The sequence below is a fragment of the Aspergillus ambiguus genome, assembly GCF_047715705.1.
Source record: "Aspergillus ambiguus strain CBS 117.58 unplaced genomic scaffold BDV59scaffold_34, whole genome shotgun sequence".
In the NCBI taxonomy this organism is placed as follows: Eukaryota; Fungi; Ascomycota; class Eurotiomycetes; order Eurotiales; family Aspergillaceae; genus Aspergillus; species Aspergillus ambiguus.
Window position 1 is genome coordinate 160043 of NW_027395547.1, and position 17345 is coordinate 177387.

Sequence of the window (17345 nt, forward strand, 5' to 3'; positions counted from 1 at the left end):
AAGTAAGAAGGCCGTCCGTCCTTATCGTCATTGCGGCCAAGTATTAGTGCTGCTGCCGTGCTATCGTGGCCTCTGTCTCTCGTTGATCGTCCGTTTTCTGGGGTCTATCAGCCATGTCCGGTGCCGTAGTATGTGTCCTGCTGCCTTCTACTTCCCGACATACCCTTTTTCTAATTATGTGTCTCCTGTTGTTTAGGGCCGTGAAGCGGTCTTCCCGACCCGCCAGTCGCTGGGGTTGATGAAGAGCAAGCTGAAAGGAGCTGAAACGGGCCACAGCTTGTTGAAGAGAAAGAGTGAGGCCTTGACGAAGTATGTATTGTTCTGTGGCCGCAATTGTGACGTCGATGCTAATTCCAATACACTATAGGCGCTTCCGAGGTGCGTGCGATCAACACTCCTGTCAACGCTGTCCCCGCCTTTGCCCCCGACTGACATGAACAACCAGAGATTACTCGACGTATTGATGAAGCGAAGCAAAAGATGGGCCGTGTGATGCAAATTGCTGCCTTCTCTTTGGCAGAGGTCAGCTACGCAGTTGGCGGAGATATTGGCTACCAAATCCAAGAATCGGCAAAGCAGGCCCGGTTCCGCGTGCGCGCCAAACAGGAAAACGTCTCGGGTGTTTTTCTGCCTCATTTCGAGAGCTACACGGAAGACGGCATTAACGACTTCGGATTGACTGGACTCGGAAAGGGAGGTCAGCAGGTTCAGCGCTGTCGGGAGACATATGCACGAGCCGTGGAGACATTGGTGGAACTGGCGAGTCTACAGGTACGAAAGGCTCTCGACAATCAGATCTGTTCTCGACTGATTTTGGACGTCTAGACCGCATTTGTTATCCTCGATGAGGTTATCAAGGTCGTCAACCGACGAGGTATGTTTTTGGCCGCGCCTCATTTACTTACTTCTACTAACGTTCATGTTAGTGAACGCAATGTAAGCCAAGTGTCATATGGGGTCATCATCCCCGTTGGCTAACGCATAATCTCAGTGAGCACGTTATCATTCCACGGACAGAGAACACTATCAAATGTCAGTCTCATCTCACACATAGCCACTACCTCTGGAAGCTAACGTTCAGTAGACATCAACTCTGAGCTGGACGAGCTTGACAGGGAGGAGTTTTATCGGCTCAAGAAGGTCTCGGGAAAGAAACAGCGAGACAATGCCGCCGCAGATGCAGAGATCTTGGCTGCCCGGGAACGGGAGGCTGCGGAGCAGAAGAGTGCCCTGAAGGTCGAGGAGACTCCAGACGCTCCCGATGTGCTGGGAGAGCAAGAAGATGCGGATGTTATTTTCTAGTTTTGTGCCATGCTTCGCTTTATCCTGTAACTAGTATACTCCTTTTCGCATATAGCTGTGTTACGTTGGTATCATTCAAATGCCATTTTCCCCAATTGTCTTCTCTCGTGCCATGTGTCGATGCGAAGCGCACAAGAACAAGGCTCGGAAAGCCACGGTATGGGTTTCCCCGGATTTCAATAAGATATCGAGACAGAAAGATAAAAAGCCGCACCCCAACGCCAGAACAAGTAGACCATGAATCTAGAGCTATTGTCTCTGGTATGTAACCCGAATTGGCTTTCCAGCCTCCCCCATCGGCATCCCCGAGGTCGCCTCCTTCGCACTGATAGCTCCCGATTCGTTCTCGTATTCGACGAACGCAATTCCCTTTCTTCCCGGCACCAGTCTGACCTCCTGAAAGCCTTCGAAGCGGCCAAACACCGCAGTAAGGCTCTCCTGGTCGGCGTTGTCGGGCAGGTCGCGCAGGAACAGAATCTTGTTGGGGGGTAGGTACTCGTCGGGAATGACTGCTGCTGCTGCACCACTCGTCGGTTTGAGGCCAGCTCCTTTGGCGGTTTTGGCGGGCCGGGCGGCATCGGGGGCGCCAGGTGGACGTTTGAGCTTCTTCTGAGCTTCCAGAGCTTCGTGGGCTTGTTTACGCTCTATCCAACAGAGGTGGTTAGCAATCAGAAGGTTAAAGCAGTAAACAGTAGCACCGTCTGTGATACGAGATGCAGGTGTTGAAAGTGGGTAAGATGCTGTGACGAACCCTTTTCAGCCAGCCGTCTCCGTTTATGAGCCTCTAATTCTTCGTCTCCTCCTTCGCGGAGAACAGTTGCATCACTGCGCGTCTTCGCATAGTCCAGCACCATGGGCTTATCAAAGAGCTCGAATCCGTTAATCTCGTCAATGGCGCGAGTGGCGGAGTCGACACTGTCAAAAACAATGAAAGCCTGGCCTTTCGCCTTCAGATTGGTCTTTGCGACGATCTCGATGATGTTGCCATATTCAGAGAAGATCTCAGAAAGGGCTTCTTTGAGGTTATCAACCTTAATGCGCTCTTCAAGGTTGCGAACCTGTGGGGGAGGAAGGGTCAGTACACGACGAGCATTGGAGGACGTAGGTCGAAAGAAACATACATAGACTCTGCGGAGATGAACCAGTCAGCGCGAGGGGTACTTGGAATGGACTGTCGGGGAGGAATAGACTGGTACTTACGTTGGGTTAGGAGGAATTTCGGTAGGAGGAGCTGACATGGTCGCCATGGTCGGGACACCGAGCCCTTGTTGAAATCTTGGGGGAGCTGGGAAACAAAGCGACAGACTGGCTGCGAGGCCAGACGGAAGTTGCAGATGGAGGGACTTCGAGTTTCAGCCGATAATACTGCATTATGTATTAAAAAATTGCACCCTGATACCATGCAAGCATCATTGGTCTAGTGGTAGAATTCATCGTTGCCATCGATGAGGCCCGTGTTCGATTCACGGATGATGCATTTTCTTTTTTGTCCTCCACCATTTCCCCCAAACCCAAATACGACGTCAAGTTTCGTCTTAATCTAGTTTTACTTTATTTACAGGTTAGACTTTCCCTCACACTCTCTACCTGACTCTTCAATTGCCTCGGCTGCTTCGTCCAGTCCTCGTGTCGCACTACATCCAATCCCGTTTCCATAAACAAGTAGTCCGCGAGGAAGTTTCGAACCTGAAATGTGTCAGTTGTCATGGTTCTTGAAGCAAGAAGGAAGCATACTCTTGGGAAAGGATGCAGGAGCATGGCCGTCATTTTCTTCAGAACGTCTGCTTGTAGGGGTGGCAATCGAGACAGCGGTGCGTAGACCCTTATCGCTGCTTCAAGTCGAGCCATATTGGAGGTTTTGAAATGTGCCTTTTGGGCAAGGACGAATAATCTTTTGAGGCTAAGACGGTGTCAGCAGAGCATACAGCCATGGGATGAAAAACCAACCTTGCTTCAAAGCCTTCCGGAATAGTATGCACGTATGTGTCTAGCAGAAAGGCCACAAGCTCTAGTACAGGTATAGCATAACGGTCATCTTGCAGGGTGTCATTCAACACAACCAGAAGGTCCTGTATTATTGAAGATACAATAGCCGCTCTCTCAGCTTCTTCATGACTGTTTATGCTCTGCACCAGAGCAGACCGCGACGCACGGATCAATCCCTCCGCCCCGGCAACTGCAGACGTTGCGAAGCCCTGGTACAAGGGTCGACGTAGCCAGTCGACGGCTTGAAGCTCTAGAAGTTGAGCGAAATACTCGGTGGAGGATACGTGGCTGAAATGTCCATATTTCCTGTTTCAATAAGCTTAGATATTCTGATATTGAGCATTGTGGAATGTATACCTTCGTAACTGCGGGAAGTCGTCGGTTGTCTCCCAAAATGCTTGCAGGCACACCCAAGCATTGAGACGCACTTTATCCAATTTCTCCGCAGACAGCCGACAAAGACAACCGACGATGTCCTGTATGCGGGTACGCCGCGCGGTGAATCCCGAACTCTTCTCTAAGATTATCGTTGCGGCTTGGATGGCTTCCAATCGGATCAACGACCCGATATCACCACGCCGGTCGGTCGTGTAGTCGTTCAGAAACGATATTAGATGATTTGCAATAGCATCTGTTACATCTACAAATCATTTAGTAACAGTTCACCCCAAACACCACACAAACCTACCTATATGAGGGAATACCCCAGTGGCCAAGCTCTTGACGGCCACCACTCGCTTCTCGATCAGCTCGTCTGGGTCAGTGCATAGAAATAATTCTTCAACAACGGTCTGCTTCATGCTACTGCCATGTTCAAGGCTCTTGAAAATAGCACCTAAAACTGATATCTGTCCTCGGCCGGTAGGCAACTTCCTAGTCGTGCGGATATGCGAAAGCCAAGCCTGGATTGTCTGATCCCGTATATCCACTGATAAAAGGGGAAAGAGTTCGGAAATTGCATTTGACGATGTCTCAATGGCAACATCCTCACCTCTTGAAACACACAACATCAGAGTCTCGCAGGCCTTCTCAAGCAAATCCGGAGCTGGACGTGAGGCCCTAGTCTTGCTAAGGCAGTGAATCGACTTCGATAGGGAGCCGATAAGACATGACGACGCTTCAGCAGTCAGGTCAGGTCTCGATATTTGCAGCGTCAGGTCGTTTCTAGTGGGCCCAGCAGGGGAATTAAAAATATCCCAGAGCTCATCGACTTCGACAGCCGCTTTCACCCACTCTGGGGCGTCAATGTCTCCGGAAGAAGATCGGAGAGCAGTAAATGCATTCACGGTCGCAGAAAGAGCGAGGAAGCAACCATGTCTCGCTTCTACGTCACTATGGGGAAGGGTATCAAGTTTGTAACGCAACTGTTTGAGGACGATACCCAACGTTCTGTAGGAGTCCTGCGTACTTAGTATCCCTATTGCAGTCGCAGCCTGTCTGCGCGACTCAGCGTCTATGGAGCCGATCCCTCTCCATTGCATCAACGAATCGAGGAGAGGGCCCCAGTAATGCTCGTTCAAGGAGGCCGTTGCTTTTGCGACTTCAATCATGGCTCTGGATCGTCGTGCAACTGCATGGTAGTCTACCACTTGGACAAGTGGGATCCCTTCAATTATAGTGTTGGGATGGCGCCCGATTAGTTCTTGCAGCGCAGCGGATGACCCCCTCCGAATATTGCCCGATGGGTCCACACATGCAGCACACACAAGTTCAGTAGCCAACATCTGATGAACACTAACACCTTGCTGGTTCGTTGATGTGCTTATTGCCTGTGGCGTCAAGGCGAGTAGCTCCTGCGTCGTGTATTTGCGAGAAAGTGCCCATATTCCAAAGCACGAAGCATCGCGTACACCCGTGCCAAGGGAGCTCCCTGTCGAGGACCTTTGTTCAAAATCGAGACCGGAAATAAGGGGTTGGAGGACGTTGGGAAGTTGATGGGTTGGGGGAGCACGGCGGAACAGGAGGTGTCCCAAGGTGAGTATCAAGCCCTGCCATCGTTGTGCATCAACCGCACTCAGGTTCCGCTTCAGAGTATCATAGCCAATGCCCCTAGCCTCCAAGGGCGTGATGATGGTACCATCCCGCTTTTCGAATAAAATATTCTCCTCCAAGGATCCAGTGACAGCCTCGATCACCTCGGTACCCATCTCCGGATCGAGTTTCAATGTTATGATACTCAGCGATTTACTCGCTGCAAAGCGCACTGGGGTATCTTTATCGGCGAGAGCAACCAAAAAATGATCAATTGCGTCCTCCAAAATAGAGGAGACCTTGTTTTCTGGCAACGGACAGTCTTCTCGTTCGCTAAGTGCCAGGGCCATCACCGTAACTGTGCGCAGAATTTTGATGATCATCTTCCGAGCCAACGCTGACGAGCTGATAACCTTCGACACTTCAGACTGGCTCTGCAAAATGCGCAGGGTTCTTTCAAACACTGGAACGATTAGAGGTGCAAAGTCTTCGACCTGGCCTGAAGCGCCCAAACGCGCAAGAAAGGAGAGTACACCAATGCAGGTATAGACCGAAGGCGGTTCGACATTCCCGATTGGCTGTATAACAGCAAAGGCCCAATCCGTCAGGTCTTGTAGCAGCCCGAGAGCCTGCATATCTCTACGCAGGATTAGCCGCGCAAGGAGCGCCGTGGCAGCCTCGCGCTCTTTCCCCGACACATTGACGTAAGCTAGCGACAATGATAGGAGAGATCTAGCGATCATTGGAGTTTGGTCTTGCAATGGTTTGAGTTGGTGAAGGTTGTCGTATGGTATGGGGATATTGTCTGACGACATAGATGCCAAGTCAAATGGTGCAAGTAATAAGTGTGAAATCCATGTCAACATCACATAGCGCTCCTCCCAGATAAGTCGCTGTGAAATATCCCCAGGCGTAAGCTCTGCGGTGTGCTCTGAGCTTACTGCATCCCATTCAACGAAAGCTCGGAGGAACGGATCGAGGTACTTTGGCTCATTGTTGAGGAACCGGCTTATAACTTTGACTCCGCGTACCTTGCAGAAGGTATATAGAAGTCTGCAAACAGCGCGCGGCAAAGGATACAAGGCTGAACTTTGCTGCAGAGAACCCCCCAACGCGTACTGGTCACGATATCTAATCAGGTATGCTAGGAAAGCATCAACCAAAGGAGGCAGAAGGGCCTGCAGATGTGGATCCAACAATTGAGGCCATTCTTGAAAAGGTTCTAACTATGGGGATATGGTTATCATTCTGTTGAGATGAAAAGAAAGACGTGCCTACTATCCAGCGGATGTAAGGCAAGTAGATGAAAAGGATATCCTAAACTCACAAGGCTCACGAGCTTCTCGGTCTTTGAAGCTTGGGTCCGTCTGCGTGGGACTCGGGAGGCTCCCTGCTCGGTCCTTGGCTTCCACAACAACGAAGGCAATTTTACTGAGAACTCCTTCACCAAGTCCCCCGAGGCACGCTGGAGCTTGACTTCTCTGTCATCTGCGGCATCCATGGTAGGGTTTTGTTTTCCAGACAGACTGGGTGCACAGAGAGGTTCCAACCAACCGCGGGGAAATGGTCCATTATCGGTGTGGTCATGTGACTTGTTTGAGGTTCGATAGAACACATAGTAGAGTGGGTTGTCATGTAATACCAATCCTATCTACCTATATTATGTTAAATTGTGCAAGTTATGGGGAAGAACTTGAATTCCATAGCTAATGCAATTATTAAGGTTCTGCATCCCACTTGTCATATCATCACCATGTTATGGTAAGATATATATCAAAAATCAGCGAAGTGCCTCCACACCAGCGAAGAGAATAGAATAAGCACAATCAACAAGCCATTAGGAAGCTTTTTTCTTTGAAAGAGACAACAGTTAAGGCATGAAGCATGCAAGCTTAAATATCGGCATCTGAAATAGGCGAATCGTCCCGCTGAACTTCACTAAATCCCCCCAAACCATCCTGAGAAAGCTGCATCATAGTCCTCCGAATATGCATGGTGGTGATTGCGATGGCAAGAGAATTCCACACATCCTGGCCTCTTTCGCTCAGGTCGAACTGCGAAATGAATTTGCTATCGTTGTTGGCTCCTCCGCTCCCGGGATCCGTGCCGAAGGTCAGGATAGCAATGATGGGACCGCAAATCACAAAGCCGGTAAGAAGCGGGTAATTTGGATGAGCATCCGAGACACTGCTCGTGCCACTACCCTCGCTGGTCTGGGGACTGGGCGGGGCACCTGCAAATGCTGGGTTGAGACTTTTGCGGTGCCGACTGGCTAGGAGCTGTAGGCGTTGATTGAGCTTCTTCACCGATGACAGGGTGGTTTCGCCTTTCTTCTGATCATAGATAGCATGTACTGGGATTGAATTCTTTGCCACAAGTAGCTTCGCATCGCGAATAGCCCAGCGGATATACCTCACCACGGAGCGTTTGATCAAAGGTTCCGGTCTTATCCTTAGAATGCTGCAGTCTCTCACACGTCCTCCAAGGGAGAACAGATGGGCTAGGGACTTGATGCCTGTACAATTGCATTATTAGCAATGCGGAATAAATAGCAGAGATTGGCCCGTCCTACCATAGAACTCAGAGCCTCTAAACGCCCGGATAAGCGATCCTGATTCATCCTCGGGTGAGGGGAAAAGCAATTCAGGAAGCGTAGGGAAATCGTACTTCCACTGTCGTGGGACGAGAGGCTCAAATCCTCGCATCGCCAGTCGAAAGAAGAGGTCACTCTCCTCTGAGTTATAAACTCCCTGGGGCAGGTTGATTGCCTCTGCCCAGCGTTTCGCTTTCTCCAAGGAGAAGTCGAATACGATGGTTGTCTTTTCACTCTTCGACACGCGGAACGTAGAATGGTCGTCATTATCATCATCGCTGTTATCTGGCACGAAGGCGTTCATATCCTCCTCTCCATCCCTCTTCTTTTTCCCCACCCCTAGGTTCATGGCACTGAGCGGGTCATTGTCAGTGGTCTCACCACTGTCGCTGGAAACTGCGCTGGGCGAGTATAAAACGATTGTAGGCTTTGACGAAGCGCGACGCGTGTTTTTCACCGGACGACTGCCAGCAAGAGGATGCTTGAAGGTCGGTTGCATGGTGTTGGATGTGCGCTTGGGGGCTCCGTAGGAAGAAGGAGTGACCTGGATGGTGTTCTTGATGGCCTCTGGAGTATATGGAGGCAATTTTTTTTTAGTCTCTGGAGTACCACCGGGATCAGAGACGGCTTTTCTTTTCTGGAGCGTAGGCTTGGGGGTTCGGAAACCGAGATGAGCATTTATATTGCCGTCGTCTGAACTATCCTCGTCCTTGATGGGAACGTATGCTGGATCATTGGATTTCCGCTTCTTAGGAGTCGACTTGAGGAGAGAGGATCGACGTTTGATATCGACTCCAGATAGCGAGCCTTGGGATGATTGAGATCCCCGCATCTTTGCGAAAGTCGGCAAGGCTTGAAGAGGGACTGAAGATTCCAATTCTTTGTTCGTGGACGGTGATGAATGTTGAGAGTGACAGAGAGGTTATCGCAGGTGATATCTGGTAGAGTAGTAGCCTGAAGTCCCTGATATAAGGAGTGAGAGGAAGGAAAGTGAATAGTAAGGAAGGAAAGACCTACACAAGTCCAACGATGACCACTCGCCTGTTTTGTGTTAGAGTGAATGTGCTTCTTTTCTCGACTCTCGTCCTAACGAGGCGTGTTCTATTTTCGTCTTGACGACCTCGGATATGTGGCGGCCAAACACAAAGAACTGCACGAGGAACAGAACAAAGATGAAGCCAGAAACTATCCAGGGAGAAGTCAGAGGTGGCGAGTGGATGCAGGTGAAGCAGTGGTGGTCATCAGACAAAGAAACAGGAGACCCATCAAGCCGGGAAGTACTACACACACTTCACTTACGCCTACCATGGCAGTGTAGTGTTGACAGACCTACAGAGATTCATCATCCGCAGAAAGGCACTCGGTTTTGTTGAGATAGTCATCTGCCCTGCATACCTATGTACTAAACCATGTGTTGAACAACAAGTATAAACGGCTCTTCCATTCAGTCATACAACATTAACAGATTGTCTGGACGTTAAACAGAATTACATCCCAGAAATGGGAAAGGAAGCCTCGTGGGAATAAAATCAGCCACAAATGCTGGAGACAAGAAGAAAAACATATTAAAAGGAGTACCCTGAGTCCAAGCTATTCATTCCCTCTGCACTCACAAAAGCATACCAGCGCTTATCCCGGCTCTCAAAACTCTCATGGGTATGTTAAGAAGCATTTTCCGCGCAAGAAAACGAACAGAAGGCGACTGGGAACAATCAAGAGGGTAAACAGGTTCGTAATTCCAAAGATCAGTAAATGGATGTGGAAGCATAACGCATTAAGCAAAGTCGGCCGTGTAAGAAAAGCCGCGGAATTCTTCTTGCATAGCCTGTGAGAGGACTGTATAACAGAAGCAGTTAGTCGCTGGGTCACGTCCAGAGGAGACATCAATCAGGCTCTTACCGGACTGCACAGGTGTGAGAACTGGCGTGACGCTTGTAAATTCTTGGTCGAAATTGCTGGTATCCGTGGGGCTGCTGATGGAGGGCATGAAGGGTGGCGGGACGCGCTTGTGGTAGATGTCATCCCAGTTGACATTCCTGAAGAATGCATGGGACATCACCTCCTGGGCATCCGTGGGACCGGAACCAAGACGCAGCTCAGGCTCGCGGGTGAGGAGTTTCTGCAGAATGGAAACCGAATCCCTAGGCATATGGATAGGATAGAGGGGCTCATCCGCAAGAATGGCGTCGTAGATTTCTTCTTCATCCTCACCACGGAAGGGGGACTGTTGAAGCAGCATCTGGTAAATCAAGACACCGAATGCCCACCAGTCGACTGCCCGGCCGTATTTCTTATCTAACAAGATCTTTGATTATGGGTCAGCAACGGTTCACCAATAGGGAAGTAACCAAGCACGAACCTCAGGCGCCATAAACTCGGGAGTTCCACAGAAGGTGCTAGTGGTTGCACCGTACCACATGTTCTCCTTGCAAAGACCATAATCCGCAATCTTAATGTGTCCATCCAGAGTCAGGAGAATGTTATCCAACTTCAGATCACGGTAGATGACACCATTCTCATGGAAGTACTTCAGGGCCAACAGGACTTCCGCAGCGTAGAACCTGCATAATTCCTTAGTGTTAACTCTTTCATTACTATAGCTGGGGAGCGATTTGGGAAACTCACTGTGCTCGTTTCAAGCCGAACTGGCCACGCTGAATGTGCAACATCAGATCACCACCGCTGATGTATTCCATGACGAAGTACACGCGAGTCTCGGTCTGGAAACAGGCATGGAGATTAAGAAGGAACGGATGGCGTTCCTTGTTAGCGATCAGGAAGACACGTTTCTCAGACTTTGTACTCTCCACTTCATCATGCTCGATGATGAACTCCTTCTTCAGCACCTTGATGGCATAAAGCTTCCTAGTGCTCTTTGTCTCTGCCAGCATGACTTTGCCGAAGTTACCCTTACCGAGGACAGCCAAGAAGTTGAAGTGGTCCAGGCCAATTCTGATCTTAGGTTGAGGTGGCGGGACCTCTTCCTTGACAGCAACCTGTTGTTGCATGACAGGCACGGGTTGTTGTTGCGGCGGCATACCATACGGAGATGCAACTTTTTGCACTGCCTGCGGAGGTGGCATAGCCTGCTGGTACGAGGCATATGCAGCAGGATCGTAGTGGGCATGTTGCGGGGGTGGGGCTTGGGTTTGCACAGGACGAGTTGCGTCGGCTTTGGGTGTAACTGTCAGTACCGGGATACTCCGACAAAAAGAATTGTTGAAAACCTACCGGGCACTTGTTGAGGTGTACGAATGCCTGTCGCTGCGGCGGCGGCGGCGGCGGCCGGACTTGAAGACGACGACGTTCTCGGAGGAAGCTGTTGACGCTGGGCGGCTGTCGGAGACTGTGGTGGCATATACGAGTTAGTCGCGGCGCTCACGGCTTCGGCAGAAGGTTGCCTTTGAGGTGCCCCGTATGGACCCTCGATAGGTTTTTGTGGATAGGCAAGAGCGGCGTTATCTTGCGCTTGTTGAGGGGGGCCGCCGGGTCGAAGGGTGCGGCCACTGAGACCAGAACTAACAGAAGTAGATTTGTTGTGATTCTTCGCTCGAATAATGGTTTCCAGGATCTGGTTGGCAGCCTCCATAGACATGCCGCAGAAATCAGGAACAAGGTGGGTACAGTTGGCGTGGCAGGTGAGGCCACATTCTAGAGGGAAGGTGAACGTTAGTATGTGTTGTAAACAGCTTTTTCTTCTTTCTTATCTCCGGGGAATATTTACCTGAACACCGCTTGGCGCTCTTGCGTCCGAAAGGAAGTAGGTACCCGCAGTGGCAGCACCAATTGGCAGAGATGTTGGCGAACCCCTCGAAACGGTGGGGGATACGGTGATTGATTTTCTCCTCGTCGGGATCCGTTTCGTAGTTTGCCTTGCTGATACACTTGGTGACGACCTTCGGATAGCACTTGCGGTGGCAAGTATACTTGCAATCGGCGCATTGCATACCAGCCGCATACTTCAAGAAATCACCACAAAGGGCACAGCGCATGATGTTGTAAAATTGCTGGGTGATGAACTTGTGGCCCTGCTTCTCGTGAATCTCTTCCTTCTTCTGTCGAACCGCACCTTGACGGTTCAAACCGACATCGAACGGGCGCCGATCCTTCATTTGCTTGGCTGCAAGATGCGTTAGTTTCCTATCGGGAAGGTGGGCGATGTGCATGCAAGGGACACCTACCGAAACTCAACGACAGATAGATGCGACCAACAGGCTCCAGGGCGAACCAGGAGTCGATCATAACAGGGCCTCCGGGAGGTGCGGCGCCAGGAGGCAGATTGGCTTGGCCTTGGGCGGGAGCACCAGGGTGGCCTCCGGGCCCGGGAGCGTGGGTAGAGCCCATCGGTCCAGCCGCATTAGGGCGCATCGGCGTGCCTCCAGCTTCCATCTTATCCGCCGACACCCAACCGGAGGCATTCAACTCGGTCTCGATCTTCTTGCGGCGCATCTCTTCGGCAATGTCTGAGATGCGCACCCAAAGCATTCCAATAGGGGTAGGTCTATCGCCCGATTTATCGTATACGGTAAGCTCTAACTCGTTCGCTTTGTCAATGTCAATGTTGAATGTCTCTTCTTGCCATCTATCGGCGCGGGTTGCCTTTGTCCGGGCCTTGACAGTATCTTCGACTTTCAGAACGACGTAGGTTTCGGGTCCTCGGGAGAATCTGGAACCGGCGGCGTGATCTACATCCCTTACGGCATGGATACGCAAGGTCAGAAGACCCGTGAGGGGTTTGCGCAGGTTGGGAGTGCTTAAACTCTCATCTAATGGGAGGGGTAGAAAAAGACGTTAGCTACAGGCCGGTGGTGACAAGAATGGAAGGGAATGAACAATACCGTCATCAGCAGCGGTATCTGTGGATTCGATGTCGACGTGGAGATCTTCGTATCTCTTCAGGGCCTGCTTCAACAGCTGGATCTTCTGGTTACTCTCAATCCGCCGGCCCTCGGCATCTGCGCGGCTCTTCCGGTCGCCCTCGTCTTGGTATAGGCGGACCATCTTTTCGATACCGGCCTTGTACTGCTTCTCGACGCTCAGTTTGAACTCGAGTTGGGACAACATCAACTGGATCTTGGGGCCGAGGTAGGGGGTATCATATTTGATCAAATCTGCGGAGCAGACGGGACCGGTCAGTTCTCTCGGCATACACTCATTGCGAGGGGGGTAGAACGTACCGAGCTTGGTGAAATTCGGCCGGGCCTTGGGGACGGGGGCAAAAGGCCGAGGGTCCTTGTACGGAGCGCCGGAAGGCATGTTTCCTCCATGGGCGTCACCGTAATCACCGTGGTCATTCCCCGGGCCGTAATCCTTCGGAGGAGGGGCCGGGGCGTCAGGTCCAGGGGGCAGACGCTTCTCCGTTGGCGAACCACCATCCTGTTCCATCCGACGCAGTTGGAGTTCTCGCATCTTCTCCTCCAGGTAGGCGATATTCTTTCGGCCATCGCGGATGTTCGCATCGACTCTCTGTTGTACGAGGGGGTTATCGGTAGACTGTCGCATATTGGAAGCGGCGGTGATGAGAGCCTTCTCCCGCTCGATCTTGCGGTAGACCGAGGCAATAAGGTCGTCACCGTCCATGGTGCGAAGAAGGCGAAGCGACGACGGGTCGACAACGGGGGGTGCGGATAAGGGGACGGGAGGGAGGGGAAGAATCAGACCCGACGCAGCGGCGGAACGAAGGGAATTAAAAACACCCAGGAATAGAGGCGATCGGAGATCAAAGCAATGCAGTCGATCAGATTACCTCGTGGGGAGAAGGGAGGGGAAGAAAGTGGAGGAGGGGGGAAAAGTAGAGGGTGTCGCGGGGCTCTTGTTGACAGTTGCAGGAAGAGGAAGAGAAGGAGGAGGAGAAGAGGAGGGGAAGCGGAAAGCTGGATCGATCGATCGCAACGGGAACTGTCACCGTTTAAGGTTGAATAATAATGCCACTCGGAAAATGGTGAGACAAATCACCCCGTGCTTGTCGGTCGCCCTCGTGCCAATCTCGGTCTCCACGAGGGGCGAAAATGAGAGGAAAATAGAAGGACACAAAAACAGAGTGCGGAACGCAGAAGTTTGTTAAGGGGGCTTTTCTTTTTCCCCTTAGGTTGAACCCGTTGGGTTGTGTTGTGTTTTCGCCCGGGAGACGGTTTACCGCCCGCAACAAGAATGACGATGATATTGCTTTCTCCCTTCCGCAGAAGACCAGTGATTTGTCAAGGGTCGGGGGAATTCTCTTCGGTAGGTATGTCGTCACTCGCTGAAGGGTCTCGAATCGTCGATTTGCAGAGGTCTTCGATGGTTGGAGGGCTCGGAGTGGATTGATTGGCACTATGAGGAGGGTTAATATCGCTCGCATGTCAGCTGGAGGCAGGGGAGGGTTGATATACTATGCAGGGAGAAAGAACAAGAAGGAATAGGTGAATGAGGGAGAAGACCGTCTTCCCTGAGAGAGTGCAAATTTTTTTTGTTTGTAGTCTGGGGGAAAGAGAAAGAAAGACAAACGTGGGCATATGGATGAGGTGGTGGAAGAGCACCTAAAGAATCCATTCCATCCCTTTGGCATGGCAACTTAGAGCTGAGGCTGGCCTGACGCGTGGCTAAGGGACTTCATTGTTTTACGTGATACCTTCACTACCACACCCTTCTCCTCAACTAATTGATTGTATACCTAAGTAGTGAAATATAGTTGGTGCATGCGGCATCATCTACAGGAGAACAAAGCTCATAGTACATCGGGTGCAGCCCTACGTCTTCCACCGCGTGAGGACATCCCTCTTCCAGTAATTTCAAGATAGGCCTAGGGTTAATAAGAAGACTGGACCGACCCCGTCAGTCAGAGCTCAGTTATCCCTGTTCTTCTTCTTATCAAAGACCTAATTTCCTTTCAATTCTTCTAAACACCTGAAGAGTCGAAATGTAAATGACCCCATAACCAGTACCCTCGGAACCTCCTACTCCCAGTCATTTTATACTTTCCCACAGAATGATCTACGAGGGTCCTAACCCAACCAAGCAATTGATATCACCATACTCCGTACAGCACCGCGCAGTAGACACTTCTCCTTGAATGCACTTCTCGCAATTAGGACAAAATATCAGATCATTCTGAAGGAAACTAATCCAAACCAGAGTATGAGAAAGGCCCCTTGCGGGATACATACACACATCGGGGAGTCATGTGGCGTGGGAACAGCCTTTCTCCGTACCAGATAAACTCCCCCTGTGTTCACCATAAGGCACGGGTAATCTTTCGCACTAGACGTTTAAACTTAGATAAGACCTCGTCCTTTTGGAGCCTACTATCGGAGTGTGACCCGGATTCAATTCGACTGAATTAAGGCAACCCAAGCCAGACGATATTTCGGCCTGAAACTCGCCCCGCGGGTCTCTACCTAACCATGCAACAAGGCCCTCTTCTCTAGTCCGACCTCTTCGAGATTTTGGGCAGACAGGCCCAGCCCATGAGCATTACACCGTAAAGGCCGATGCAGATCGGATGCAGGACGAACGTCCCCACATTCTGGGCCAGTAACCCAGTGAAAAAAGGCGACACCGCGCCCCCGCTACTCCCCATTGCACTGATAAAACTCAAACTCGATACCTGCACCGCCCGAGGCAGCAGCTTACTGAACACAGCCGTCGCACACGGGTACACCGGCCCTAACAGGAGGCCAACAATAGCCACAGCGACGGCGTCCCCGATGACGTTGGGAATCAGCCAGGTCATGAGCTGGAATGCCGCGGATCCGATCACCAGGATGACCACCGAGAGCTTCTCGCCCAAGACGTGGGCGGGATGTGAAAGCACGAAACGCCCCGCGGTAATGCCAGCCCAAAACCCTGCGCTCACGTACCCAACACGCGACGGGTCCCCGTCCCGATAACTGATCAGAAACGACACCACCCACCCGGAGATCGACACCTCTGCGCCCTGGTATGCGAAGATGAACAGTGCACCAAGCAGCGTCGTCTTGTTTTTGACGGCTTGTTTCAGCAATTGCTTCTTGTTGGGGGCGTGGTGGCCATGGTCTTGCCGGGAGGCTGTCTGCTGGAGGGCGCTAAGCAACTGCGCGGGCAGGTCCTTCTCATACCCTCGGAATGTCCAAGCCCCAACGGCCAGATTGAGGACTGAAAGGGACAGGTTGATACAGTAATAGAGCGACCACCGGATCCCATTCGAAGCCATCGCCGTCGCTAAAAGTGGGCCCATAATGCCCCCGATTCCGTAGCTACCATGGAGAAAGCCCAATGCGGCGGTGCCGTTAACAAGATTGGCGCAAAAAACATTGTTAAGAGCGAGGTTCAGGGCCATTCCGAATCCTAGAAGGAAGAAGCTAGCGACGACTGCGGGGAAGGGTGGCTTGCAAATAATGATCACATATCCACTCGCGAGCAAGCACATGGATAATGCATAAGCTTTGGATCGGCCGAGTTTTGCCTCCAGAGCGTGTGTCCAAGGAGCCGCAAGGATAAATCCTAGAGCGTTTGTCACGAAGATGAGAGACACGATAGCATAGCCAATGCTGTAATCCTCCTCGATGTAAGGAATCAAGGCTCCAGGGGCACTGTCGTTTAACCCATTTCCGAAATTCATCAGGCAAGCACTAAGTAGCCTCCACTTGGTCTGTGACAAGCTCGACTGGGCGTGAATGACGTCTGCCGTTTCCTGGTCCCCAGGTGTGTGCGGTGCATTCTCCAATCCAGCTGGCGTAAAGGGCGTCTGAGTCCCAGTTGCAGGTCTGGACGCCTCGGCGATGGGATGTATGCCTTCGAGTTCATAGTCGGAAGGTGTGCGGGCAATGCCTTGCTTATCCTTGCGTACGGCCGCTGCAGGGTTTGCGATTGCTGGCAGACTCTCCAGTTGGACCAAGGCCCCGAAAGTTGACGTGGACATGGTGTCAAGGGAAACTGGACATAAGCAGTGAGACGAGACCTACAGAAAGGAATGCGAGCTGAAGCAAGACCTTGTTAGGTCGCCCGGGGATTTGGCTTCCTCGATTTCTAAGCATCGACTATGGGCGGGAGAGATTAATACCTAAGGGACAGAGACACTACTCGATCTGCAACAACTGTAGGAAACTGGATTCCGTGGTCCAATCGCAGTGGACTGGGGTCCTCAGAACGATCCAGCGATGAAAATTCTGTCATATCAGAGGAGCAGAACGTGGTCATGACCGGAGAGCCATTCAAAGGTGCTCCACCAGCCGTCGGCGTTCTGCGGCGTGTGGAAATAGCCCAAACTAGGTAGGCAATTAGGGATCCGGAGAATTACCCCATGGGTTGGTCAGGTTGAACAACTGCTGTTGTCTCATACTGGTTACAATTCGGACCCGCCATAAGCGGACCAACCAGTCAGTATAAATCACGTGAGAGATAGGAGGACATAAACGCATCTCAGAAGTACTGCCATTAACAGACGGGACATATCTTGCTTGCTAACGGATTTTGGCATATTAATAGGGATAACCATGCAATAATAGACAAGTTTGTCTTGAGGTATAGTCCAGCT

At 51.3% G+C, this 17345-nt stretch overlaps 6 protein-coding genes and 1 non-coding gene across 7 annotated transcripts; 2 read left to right on the forward strand and 5 right to left on the reverse strand.

Moving 5' to 3' along the window:
- Positions 1-35: 35 nt before the first annotated feature.
- Positions 36-1381, forward strand: BDV59DRAFT_185044 (H(+)-transporting V1 sector ATPase subunit D). The gene is made up of 8 exons (XM_073690781.1): positions 36-128; positions 197-309; positions 368-378; positions 446-771; positions 826-874; positions 927-936; positions 992-1032; positions 1085-1381. Exons 1-8 carry the CDS (start codon positions 114-116, stop codon positions 1300-1302), a joined length of 783 nt encoding a protein of 260 aa, XP_073544971.1. The 5' UTR covers positions 36-113; the 3' UTR covers positions 1303-1381.
- A 170-nt stretch (positions 1382-1551) lies between these two features.
- BDV59DRAFT_195147 (tubulin folding cofactor D C terminal-domain-containing protein) lies at positions 1552-6760 on the reverse strand (the record flags this gene model as incomplete). The annotated part of the gene is made up of 7 exons (XM_073692502.1): positions 1552-1946; positions 2054-2360; positions 3037-3202; positions 3250-3594; positions 3646-3928; positions 3977-6485; positions 6587-6760. The coding sequence occupies 7 exons, from the start codon at positions 6758-6760 to the stop codon at positions 1552-1554; spliced, it is 4179 nt and encodes a 1392-aa protein (XP_073544972.1).
- On the forward strand, positions 2709-2779 carry BDV59DRAFT_t137. The gene has a single exon. It is a non-coding gene; the product is annotated as a tRNA-Gly (tRNA).
- Positions 6761-7059: 299 nt separating the features above from the next.
- Positions 7060-8804, reverse strand: BDV59DRAFT_98366 (uncharacterized protein). Its single transcript, XM_073697456.1, has 2 exons — positions 7832-8804; positions 7060-7774 (listed from the first exon to the last, which is right to left on the reverse strand). Exons 1-2 carry the CDS (start codon positions 8682-8684, stop codon positions 7152-7154), a joined length of 1476 nt encoding a protein of 491 aa, XP_073544973.1. The 5' UTR covers positions 8685-8804; the 3' UTR covers positions 7060-7151.
- Positions 8805-9626: 822 nt separating this feature from the next.
- On the reverse strand, positions 9627-13432 carry pkcA (protein kinase c; the record flags this gene model as incomplete). The annotated part of the gene is made up of 9 exons (XM_073692503.1): positions 9627-9688; positions 9752-10157; positions 10212-10413; positions 10478-11036; positions 11084-11503; positions 11577-11972; positions 12034-12618; positions 12691-12963; positions 13030-13432. 9 exons carry the CDS (start codon positions 13430-13432, stop codon positions 9627-9629), a joined length of 3306 nt encoding a protein of 1101 aa, XP_073544974.1.
- A 164-nt stretch (positions 13433-13596) lies between these two features.
- Positions 13597-14617, reverse strand: BDV59DRAFT_98336 (uncharacterized protein). Its single transcript, XM_073697455.1, has 2 exons — positions 14224-14617; positions 13597-14164 (listed from the first exon to the last, which is right to left on the reverse strand). Exons 1-2 carry the CDS (start codon positions 14381-14383, stop codon positions 13761-13763), a joined length of 564 nt encoding a protein of 187 aa, XP_073544975.1. The 5' UTR covers positions 14384-14617; the 3' UTR covers positions 13597-13760.
- A 143-nt stretch (positions 14618-14760) lies between these two features.
- BDV59DRAFT_185054 (putative MFS efflux transporter) lies at positions 14761-17192 on the reverse strand. The gene has a single exon (XM_073690782.1). The coding sequence runs from the start codon at positions 16728-16730 to the stop codon at positions 15255-15257; it is 1476 nt and encodes a 491-aa protein (XP_073544976.1). The 5' UTR covers positions 16731-17192; the 3' UTR covers positions 14761-15254.
- Positions 17193-17345: the final 153 nt, after the last annotated feature.

Bases quoted from the DNA above. Each gene is read 5' to 3' on its own strand.
- BDV59DRAFT_98336 (XM_073697455.1), bottom strand. From the start codon at position 14,383: ATGGATTCTTTAGGTGCTCTTCCACCACCTCATCCATATGCCCACGTT. The intron at 14,165-14,223 runs GTATATCAACCC...CCCTCCTCATAG, and splicing joins TTGTTCTTTCTCCCTGCATA to TGCCAATCAATCCACTCCGA.
- BDV59DRAFT_98366 (XM_073697456.1), bottom strand. From the start codon at position 8,684: ATGCGGGGATCTCAATCATCCCAAGGCTCGCTATCTGGAGTCGATATC. The intron at 7,775-7,831 runs GTAGGACGGGCC...GCAATTGTACAG, and splicing joins TAGAGGCTCTGAGTTCTATG to GCATCAAGTCCCTAGCCCAT.
- BDV59DRAFT_185044 (XM_073690781.1), top strand. The intron at 772-825 runs GTACGAAAGGCT...TTGGACGTCTAG, and splicing joins TGGAACTGGCGAGTCTACAG to ACCGCATTTGTTATCCTCGA. The intron at 1,033-1,084 runs GTCAGTCTCATC...AACGTTCAGTAG, and splicing joins GACAGAGAACACTATCAAAT to ACATCAACTCTGAGCTGGAC.
- BDV59DRAFT_185054 (XM_073690782.1), bottom strand. From the start codon at position 16,730: ATGTCCACGTCAACTTTCGGGGCCTTGGTCCAACTGGAGAGTCTGCCA.